The 11405-nt window shown below is 39.1% G+C and overlaps 1 protein-coding gene across 1 annotated transcript; it reads left to right on the top strand.

Annotated features, from left to right (window-relative positions):
- Positions 1–3098: 3098 nt before the first annotated feature.
- LOC119884372 (UPF0764 protein C16orf89 homolog) lies at positions 3099–11359 on the top strand. The gene is made up of 7 exons (XM_038694796.1): positions 3099–3423; positions 4508–4660; positions 5521–5671; positions 6359–6476; positions 6807–6969; positions 8232–8336; positions 11184–11359. Exons 1-7 carry the CDS (start codon positions 3114–3116, stop codon positions 11327–11329), a joined length of 1146 nt encoding a protein of 381 aa, XP_038550724.1. The 5' UTR covers positions 3099–3113; the 3' UTR covers positions 11330–11359.
- Positions 11360–11405: the final 46 nt, after the last annotated feature.

The raw sequence follows: 11405 nt of genomic DNA on the forward strand, positions 1-11405 counted from the left end.
TTGAGACACATTTTTCCTACCGCAGTAGGGAAACAGAATAGAATGCTAAAGGTTAAGCTGGCTAAGGATTGTAAAGACACAGGTCTTCCATGAACAGAGGTGTTGCCGGTGGTGTTGATGAGAACCAGGATAAGAACCAGGTCAAGGTCTGAACCCATTTATGATTCCTTTAGGCCGCCCTCCACTAACAGGGACAGAGGCAGCGAGCAGAGTACTGCCTGACACACATCACTGTGAGAATGATTGAATGTTAAAGTATTGCCAGACTTTGTCCTCTGCTCTTGCCCGTCTACACCGGCAGGTTAAAGAGGCCCTACCCTCTCCAGCGACAGAACCACTGCACAGTCTCCTGCCAGGAGATTTTGTGGTGGTTAAGGACTTCAGAAGAAAAGCAGTGGAAGGCGCAGAGGTGGAAAGGTGCTCCTGACAACATACACAGCGGTAAAAGTGGCTGAAAGAGCTACGTGGATTCACGCCAGCCACTGCAGGAAGGTGCCTGCACCAGTACAACAACAGATCAACAAGCGTGCACAATCAGCAACTGAACCACTGTCCACTGTGTGTTTCACTGTGTGGTATTTTATTATTTTATTATGTTACAGCTGGGTGAAGTTTTCCATGGGAAAGATGCTCGTTAGAGAGTTTTCTTATCAGACCGTCCTTGATAGGCCTTCATCTCAGGACAGCTGGTCCCTACTCCCTTCCTCCCTTGGATAGCTGCGTAATACCCTTACAGTATAAAGTCACCTGCTTCTTCACTGGCTCTTTGTCTTACACTCTGCAGACTGTTTTGCACTCTGTATGTTTGTCTGACCCTTTGCAAAGAATAAAACCCTTAAAAGACGTCTGGATTGGACTCTTTATTTCAGAAGACTCACTAAAGGGCAAATTTCCATTACATCTGATGTTGGTTTATCTAGGTTATATTTTTATATAGCCTATGTCTAAATATTGGAGGACAGCGAAGTGAGCAGAGCAAACACTCTTTTTTGAAAAGAGGTGGATGCGAATCTCGGCAGGTAGCCTACAACATTGGATGTGCCGAATTATGCATCCACCTCTTTAGGTCCTTTTCAGACAAGTTGCTGTGCTCATTGATCAAACGCAGTTATCACAACATATATTTACTGAATGTCAAGGAATGGTACTTCTACTAAGTGTATTAATATATATTAAAGACTTTAAACGTTCATAAAATATATACTTTGAATCATTTATCACCATTGATGAAGCCAATGTGGTTTGTTTCGTGTTGATGACCTGGTGCTTAATTTTGAATGAATTGAACTTACGTTTTTGCAGGCTGGACTGAAATGAATTTACGTTGTTACTTTGAATGAACTGCTTTTGAAGTGCTTATGAACTAATTAGCTAGAGTTTTTAGACTAAGTGAACTATTAAGTGAATATTGAACTGATTCCCAGAGAGAGGACAGTTTCAGTTGTTTGCACAGTGTTATTTTGTGGTTTGTTTTTGTTGTTTGCATTGTTGAAATAGTTGTGCTTAAAACTTTTGCATTGTGGTTTTCATTATACTGATATTTCCATTCAACGTGAGGGTCCATTATGTGGCCTATCCTTTGTGACATTTGAGACTTGACTGACAGCCCAGATGAAAAACATGATCCTAGGAGTCAAACTGTCACAACACTACTGCTTTCTAAGGGTTCTTATTTAATCTTTGTCTTAGTCTACGTCCTGGATTTACTTTTGTGGTTATTTTAACTTTTTAGGCTGTGTTATATTTGTCTATATTATTTTGAATCTGTTGGTGTGGTCTTAATTTTATATTAGCCTATAAATTGTATATGTACATGTCATTGTTCATGACCTGTAAATGAAAAAAAAAAAAAAAATAGAGTTTGAAAAAAAGGTCCAACGAGTGAAACGGGATAAACCAGTTTTCAGTTCAAGTTAGATGCATCACAGAAAAAGGCGTATCAGGCCTCTGCCACCAGAGGATGCAACAAACAGAGACCTGAAGTAGGGCCGTGACCCCACTAAGAGGTCACAACATTAATATCTAAAGGGTCAGAAAGACAATTATTTGGATTTGATAGAAGAAGGAACAAAATGCTTGGCTATATATTTTTTTCCTAACATGTTTTCTTTTTTGTTGTTTGTGAAGTAAAAGACATAGGCCTGTTTCTGAAATCCATTAATTAGCCTATTCAAATAAAATAACAGCAAAGGGAGAAATATCTCTTTGGGTGAATTGCTCACAAACTGCAGGCTAGACATATATCTTTAACCTGTTTTGAGTTTCTACTTGCAGGCTCATGGGGACAGCATCCAAAGACAGATTCAGAAACCAGCTGGTTAATAAAACACATTTTATTTCACATTATTAATATTGTTATTTGTGAAGAAAATCCTTCATCCTGCCCAGTTCCAGAGGGGCGGGGCTTAGCCACAACCTGTCAGGCCACACCTGAACTGATAAAAGGCCTGATGAGGCCCTGCTCCTCTTTTCCATAATCCTTCACAGCTAGTGAGTGCTTTAATTTGATTATGACCCGTTAGAGTAACTTCTGTCTACTGATTGTTTTCATTTGCCTTTTTTTCGCTGTTCAATCATCTGTCAGTCAACTGTTGAAGTGGGAAACTAAGGACAATAAACTGTTGAACGGCTTTCATCTCTGGTCCTCATACTTTAGCTGGTGTGCCAGCAGAAGCTCTAAGCATTATACATTTTCCACAAAAGTAAAATTTCTACAATTTGTAAATGTAAGGTCCGAAGAATATGAACTTTCTGACAAAATCCAAAAACTTTCTAATGCTTCGTCAGATATTAAGAGAAGTTCCCTGTTATGTTGTCATCAAGCGCGACTGTAATGGATCACGTGTGTGCATGAATAAGGGTGATTTCGCAAATGTGGGGTTACTGTCTAGAAAAGACAGTTCTGTTTTTGTTCTTTTTGCATGAAGCTCTATAGACAGCTTTTATCTTTAGTTATTATTACATGTGAATAGTTCCGAGACAGAAAAAAAAGTGAACATGTTGGTCTCGACTTACCTGACAAAATGTGAGGTGATGTTATAAGTAAATACGCAAATTATGTGTATTAAGTTTAAATTAAGTTTGGATTTCGTAATGCAAGCCTTCCTGACGTCATGCCTGTTTCCTCCCCCCTGTTAGAGGAGAGGGAGAGAGAGAGAGAGAGACAGCCTGTCCTCCCTGCTCCCCTGTCTCGGTCGGACAAGACGGTCCCGGAGCCTCCAGACTGGGATTATAGGAGTGAGAACATGCGGGCTGCAGGGCACCAGCTAGCCGCAGTGCTGGCTCTGTTTGCCGCAGTGTGCGGGTCACACGCGGAGGTGATCGATGACATCCTGAGCAGCCTCTCCAGGGGAGCATCCTTCCTGGAGCGGCAACATGAGCACATCAACCTGGACGGGGTGGTCGGTTTCCTCATGCTGCAGGGTACGTAAACAAGTCCTGTGCCGGGAGACGGGCAGCAGGAAGAGTCTCCTCTCTGCAAACAGACGGGTCAGCTGCACGGAATGTCTGCAGTGTTTTTAGCGAAATGGTAGAGCACGATCCTGCTTATCATGGAAAGGTTTGAGGCGAATTATTTATTTAAAAGTTTAAAGAACCAAATAAAAAAACTTAAATAAAATATCTATCTAGTTCTGCTGCATACTTATATTGTTAAATTCAAAATACTTCTCGTTGCTTTTAAGAGGTTATGTGGTTTGACTCCAACAACACACAGCCTATCAGTGAATTTCTTAAGCTCCAACAGGCCTCTGGGGTCATCAGAACAACTGCCCTGCTCATTGTTTAGGTGGTTACTGAGACTTTGAATAAGTCTTCCTCACATCCAGTGTTTTAAGATCTCATCTCACTCTTTGTTTATCTCAAAAGGCATTTCATTCATTCTTTCTTGCCCTGGTTTGCCTTTATTCTTTAATACTTGTAAGTATAATTACTTTATTAATCCCCTTTAGGGTAAATTACATTAATTCACTCCATTATTTTTTTTTTTACACACACACAGGATATACATTCAGTTGGGGGGAGACGTTAGAGTGACGAAGCTGCCGCGTAGTCAGGCGCCCAGAGGAGTTAGTGGTTCGTTATGTTGCTCAAGGGCACCTTGTCAGCACCCAGGAGGGGAACTGGCTCCTCTTCAGCTACCTCTCCACACTCTGTGCTGGCTGGTCAGTGTGGACTGAGAAACTGCTGCCAACACAAAGTATTTGTTTCCCTTTTTTTAAAAGGGGCTTTATTTACTTAGTTTTGTTTCTGTCTATACTAAATAAGAGTCTTTATGCTATCAGCTCAGCAGGGTGTAGGGACAGCTAAAAACATCAACATGCAGTGATGCAGCTGAAAATAATGGTCTAGGTTCTGGAGGTATTTGTTCACAAAGTGTTGGACACATTAAAGTGTTGACCTGGTGGTGGCGCTACAGGAAAAGTCAGAGGATCACCACAGTTAGGATTCATCATCTGGGCACCATGAACGTCTGTAAATGTCTTCTCTGTGTTGTTTTGTGTCTCAGCTGAACTGAAGGAAGCAGTTCGGACGTGGCCTCACACAGACACGGTCAGCTGGGCTCAGAGAACCTCCGCCGTCGCTCTGGTCAAGCGTCTGGACCAAAGCTTCGACAAGGCCGTCGCTGCCCTGCAGCAGAATGACCCCAAATACTACAGAGGTGAGAGAGGGGGGACTTCATTTCCCACAAATCCATGTGATGTGGTGTGAAAAGCGAAGGAAGTAGGCTACACTAACCCTTTTACTCAAATTGAAAACTCACTTTTACTAAATAAACAAAATCTACTCAACTGTCTCACATGAAAACCTCATTAAAATAACCGGGTGATAAATGTGAATTAGTATTGGTAAAAAGTAACAATGATAAGTCCAACCAATGTCTACATGGTAAATCTTTTATCAACAAGAAGGAAAAATATTTTTTTACTGTTCATGTAGGCTGTAATCCATCGTTTTCCTAACTTTATTTTTGCTTTTGTCCCTTAAAAACAAAACAATATGTCTTTATAAGCCCTCGTCACAGGTTGCATGTCTAAGTTATCAACGTTTGTATTTTGTAGACTTTTCTACAAACTGAGTAGCAAAATGTATTAATTTTTCTCAGCAACCCTAGCGACCCTATATACCCCATATTGTCTATTGTTGGAGATATTGTCTTATTTATATTGTCACAGACTGACGGACAGACGCCACATGCAAGTGTCCCTTTTGGCTATTGACATTTTCTCAAAGCAGAACACAGGACATGAGATTTACACATGAGATGAACTGTAGTATAAAAACATGCTATTTAATTCCAGTTGTTAATAATCATTCATAAATGGTTGATCATCGTTAATAAATGGTTAATACCTTCATGTGAAACTCTTGACAAAATAAGCAGGTCCTGAAAGATGCAGCTGTGATCTTGCAGTGTGACTTCTAGCGACAAACTGCCTCCTGTGGCCGTCTGTACTGCACCTTTGTGAAATCAGAGCCCTGTGGTGTCCTTCTCAGCTTCCTCTCCTGTGTGTCCTGCAGAGTTTGAGCCCCTGCTGTCGTGGAGCTTCTGGTTGATTCCTCAGGAGTGGAGCTCCACAGACCCCAGCCTGGTCTATCCCTCCTCCATGACCACCGAGTGTTACGACGAGCAGCTCAGTGACAAGTGCCTGACCCTGCTGCTGGGAACCTGGTACCAACACACACGCCGTAGCATCACTTTATTTCAGCGCGACAAACACAAGGAGGGAGGGTTTCTGTCTAACAGTCACAGTCGGTGTTTTATGACTTCTTAGTTGCCTAATACTGCAGATCAGAAAATGTTTGTCATTTTGGAAAGCACTGACAAATGACCTGTTTTGCTGAGGTTTGAGGACTTTTTGGGAGTAGTGGTGTGTTCCAGTTCTGTGACTCTGTTTTCATCTCCCAGCGTTTACAGTATTAGTGTGATTCGCTCACTAAAGTCTCTCTAAACAGAGTGCTCTGATCGCCCAGCTGCCAAACTCTGAAAAAGTGTAAATATTGATTTGCTTCTTGCTCTGCCCTCTGATTAGAGGAGCTTTTTGGGGCCATATGCAGCCTGAGAGTAAAAAAACTAACAAACATATACAGTTAATATTATCTAGCTGTTTTCTTTTAACAGAAAATGATTGACAACAAACTTTATGATCAAATAAATGATCTTTATAATAAAAAAAATAATAAATAAATGAAATAAATTTGGGGTTTGGACTTTTGGTCGGACAAAACAGTCAGAAAATGAACCATTTGTGAGGTGGGAAATTACATTTTATACTATTTCCTGACAAACTAGACAAACTGTGATGTCGTTTCAGTGTGAGGGAACTCACCTGTCTGTCTCACCTGTGTGTCTGAGCAGGAAGATGAACGGGACGCCCTGCATCGTCACGAAGCCCTGCCGGGACACCATGACTCGTTTCGGTTGTCCACACTACTCTCTGTCCCACCAGCTGCTCTACTTCATGATCGGCAAAATGGTAACTAAAACACCCAAATTATTCTATTACAGAAAAGCAGGAAACAGATTGCTTGTTAAAAGGGAAGTTAAATATCGTTTGGCCACACTATCATATGGATCTATGTTTTTTTTATTAATGATGCAGGCTAAACATGTGAGAAACTTTTCCTGCAGTTGGTTAGAAACTTAATTTTGACATGATGCTTTAAAATCTGTTTGTATGAATACATGCTGAGGGTGAACACCTGCACCTTTTGAACTGACAGCAGATGCTAAGATAAAAAGAGATCAGCAGCATTAATGTGTTTATAAGTTTCTGGGCGGCTCCTGGTTTGTGTTTCCCGCTCAGAGAGGCTGCAGCAACCTGCTGAAAGGCGACACTCGAGAGTCCCGAGTCAACATGACTGAACGGAGCTACGAGAAGATTTTCTGCTCCAACATGATGAAGACCAACCAGGACATCATCAGAGACGGTCTGACCGAACAGACGGTGGACATCTTCATCGAGAACAGTGAGTGTCTTTCTGCTGCGGGCACTGTGGTACGAGTCTGTCCTTTTCTCCACATTTGCCTTTTTTGTAGTTTGTGTTTCAACATGTGTTTTAAAATATGTTTTACTTATTTCAAACTGCATATATTTTGCATATTATTCCTGTCAGGTAAGACACTTGTATCTGAAATGCTTTCAAAACATTGAGAAAATTCGAGTTTAGACAATTTTTCAAGCTTATAAAACCCTTTGGATAATTTGATAGCTATGCCTTGGTTTGTTAAACTGTTGTTAAGGGCTGCAACTAAAGAATATTCTGTTTGTTTAATCTTACAATTATATTCTTGATTAATTAATTAATGGTTTTGTCTATGAAAAGTTAAAAAACAAGTGAAATGGTGCCAATCAAAATGTTCTAGAAACAGAGGTGAAGTCTCATTTTGTCCAAACCCCAAATAAATTCAGTTTCCAATTATCTAAATCTGACAAAAGCAAGAAATCCTCACATTAGAGATTCAAGGTACAAGCTTGTTATTATTATACAGCACAAGGCTGCATAATTAAACTACATTTGTAGCTACACACAAAATAGCCTATAGATTCTGTAAACTGAATATTTTGGCTTTTTTGTTTAAAAAGTGAGTGACACGATTAATTGATTATCAAAATAGTTTAACTTTATGTTGGTCAACAGACTAATCAATTAAGCGACCAATGGTTTTAGCTTTGAAACCAGATATGAAACCTCCTACTTTTAATCATCCCACATTCTTTGTATAAACACTGCCCTATATTTTATTTATATTTTGAGTTTCTCTCTGCTGTGTTAGTTTCTTGCAGGCATTATTCAAGTTTGACCTTTTTCTAACAAATCACGCAAAAGATGTAAAACAAATCAGCCAATCAGACAAAATAATTTTAGCAATAGGCTTTGACTGAAGATATGAAATAGGTGAATCCTTTTTTGATCAAATATTATTAGTCTTTATGGTTCAAACAGGCCACAACAGCTTTAAGTCAATGGTGATGCATGTTTTAGTGTTTGTGACATGTCTGTTTTCTGTTCACTAATTCAACACTTTATTGATTCTCTCTGCCTTCAGGTGTCTTTTTATGAGATATTGATGCTCGTGTAAAACTGCTGAAAGGAGGGAAACTGCTCTGTGAACAAATGTAAATCCTTGCACGGTTGAGTTGCAGCGGGAGTTTCGGCAGAACAGTGTAGAAAACAGAAGGCTAAATGTCCCAGGGACTGACTTAAGTTCCTCTTCTCTTTGTCAACAGTCCTGATTTGTGGATTGTCTGGTTTCTTCGACTTCTACAAAGCTGATTGGCTGCAGCATATCCTCCGGCTGCAGGATGAGGAAGTGGGCTGCTTTGGACGAGACAGTGAGTGTTTGAGCAGCATTATAATAAACCAGTTTTAAAATACAGTTAAATGTCAAATTTTTTCAAGGGAGCACGGTTGTCAAATTAAACCTAATATCTTAAGTGTTCTCAAAATATCTGACCTGTTTTGTGGACATAAATGAGGCAATTAATAATTAATCAAGCAATTTAAGGCTGTGATTAATACAATTTAAAATATTATTTGTATTTTAGGGGGGATGAAACAAAAGTGCGGAGTGATGGAGAAGAAAGTGAAGAAATTCTAGACAAACTAGTTAGTTTTTACTTTATTATAGCGATAATAAGTTAAGTTTTGATGAATCAGAATAGATCAGAATTAGAATCTCTTATTTTGCTGAGTAGCATATAATCTATGTTCACAAAAGGCCTCTTAAAAGGAAGTTATCCTTGCCTCTCTCTCCTAGTGCTTGCTCTTGGTGGGAATTGTTGGTAAATCTTGTTGGTGAATTGGGGGCTTGTCAAGGCTGGGACATAGCACAATCTGCAGTATTTTCACTGTGTGGTAGTAGTCTAAATAAAGTGAATACTTCTGCCACCACTCTACAGAAAAAGCTTACCAGAACACATTGATTAGAGGGGGAGAACAATAAGTTTGCACTGGGTCTATGATTATAAAGACTTTCCATTAAAACAACCCAAAAATGATTTTACACAACTATCACAGTAAAATGCAAGACAGGGCCTAGTGTAGCAGAAACATCAGATATAATAATGAAACACTGACAGGAACATTTTAATGCATTAGGAGTCCTTTTCATACTTTAGGTAAATAGTAATACAATCTTTACTCAACCAGGTTTTCAAACACCTTAATGCTGCCAGAAACCCACTTTCAGATTTGTAAAACCATTTTTTCCTGTTTGTGAAAACGCTATAAAAAGGATGATTTAGGATATTTACACTTAAGCCCTGGGCCAGATCAAAAACCACTACGGCTAGGGCCCTCAAATATGGACAAGACTGTCCCAGAGAGGCTTAAGAGTCTTTTAAACACCCCCGCACACAGAACATCAGATTTGATGGGAAAACAGGGAAAACAAACTAAAACTAGCACTAACAGAACAGAGTACACAGAAAAATACCGCATATGAATACACATTAAAACAGGCCGACTAAAAATAAGACAACAGACGGACAAGTCTGAAACCCAATACATGACTAAGAAACAAACCAGCAGATAATTAAACTAAAGATATCTGACCAGAACAACTACACAGAACAAGCAGAAGGCAGAACAACAGAGGCAAACTAACAGATAACAAACTGACCAATAAACCAAAAACCTAAATATAAACCTAAACTAAACAGAATGTGAAAAGACTCAACAGGAGAATCCTGAGAACACAGGATGTGTGAACTGTGGAACTCATGGATGCATACATTTAATAACTAAAAAAAGTAATGTGTTAAATGTCAGATTCTTCTCAGGGGAAGTTTGCAGTTTGAATTGAAAGTATCCTATGGAGGTAAATCAGTGCCAAAAACATTGAAAATGGACAGACTAAAAGTCACAAACGGATATTACAACTTGTAAACACATAACACAATCTACAAATAGATTAAAAATCCGCAAACAAAGTTCTCATGATCCGCAAATGTAAAACACGATCTACTAATAGATACAAAATCCTCAAACAGACTCTTCATGATCCACAGATATAAAGCATGATATACAAAAAGATTAAAAATCTACAAATAAACACATCATGATTCACAAATAGAAATCAGTGACTTGTACTTGAAAACCAGAATTTGAATGAATGTAAAGTGATTTGTTTGCAGGTGAATTTCATGTTCTATTTGTAGATTGTGTCACATTTGTATTTTTTGAATTTGAATTTTGCCACTATTTTTTCGCTGTGGTGACAGAACAATGCCATAATTGTTTTAGGATTATATCTATTGGAATCAGCAGGTGCTTGGACATATCCAAAAAATAGTTGCAGATGTATCTAAACTTCTGTCTGGAAGCTTTTTAAAACCAAATTTGCTGTTTAGCACGTCTCCTCAGACATTGCTTTATGCGTTTCCCACAGCTTAAGTAAAGCCAGGTAAGAATCTGCTCTATAATTACGGGAAGAAGTTGGTGTCTGTTAAAATTGTGTCCTCTTACATTTAATCTTTTATGTATGTTCTTTTAATACTATTACTATTATTTTTACTAATATTGTTATGTCTTATAGGTATATATTGTGTATTTTATCGTTACCCTTTCCTTCTCCTATACTCGTTATGTTAGTCCGTCCACATTTACCAGGGTTTAGGTCAGAACTATAGAGATTGTTTTGGTGTTTTTCCCCTCTTGTTGTTCCTCTCCTCTCCTTGAATGTCTATTTAAGGCTGAGAAAGGATCTCTGCTCCCCAAAACATAGAAACCTAGACTGTGTATATGATGATGCATCCCTTTGCTCGGGGCCAGACGCCCGAAGCTGCCCCAGGCAGCAGGTCTCTGGACCAGCTGTATCTGTTTATTCTCTTTTATTAATTATTAATTCTTCAAAGACAAAGTTTTGTTGTAACCCAATTATTTGCTCAATCCCTCACCAGGAACATAATTTCCACGACGGTGTCAAATTTGGTAATATGATTAATTAGCATAAAAGATAAATTGTGAGCATTAATGCATTGACAGCCCTAATATTTATCCATAAATGAGCAATAAAACGGATCTAAAAATATCAGCATCCTTGTCCTTTTAATCACAGGTGGTGTAAGTACAGGCACTTGTAAGATATTATTACATATTTTTTTCACTTAGGTGTTGACAGCCTGAACCGGACAAAGAGATGAATTAACAGTTGCTTGTTTTCCCGTTTCTTGTCTCAGAGAGCATCATCTCTCAGATCATTGGAGACGAGCTGCTGGAACAGCTGCAGCCTCACAGGAGAGTGAAGAGGAGGGAGAAAATACTTCCAGGTCAGCTCCAGGACACATCGAATTATTCTGCCGTCACACAGGCTTATTTACTGTGATCTGCTGAGTCATTTATTAAGAGCTCAAACAAGGAGTAGTATCACAGAGCATCATTAGATTTGGGATTACTGCCTG

The sequence above is a fragment of the Micropterus salmoides genome, unplaced genomic scaffold, assembly GCF_014851395.1.
Source record: "Micropterus salmoides isolate LMB-PRFRI ecotype aquatic unplaced genomic scaffold, ASM1485139v1 Ms_hic_scaffold_3396, whole genome shotgun sequence".
Classification (NCBI taxonomy): Eukaryota; Metazoa; Chordata; class Actinopteri; order Centrarchiformes; family Centrarchidae; genus Micropterus; species Micropterus salmoides.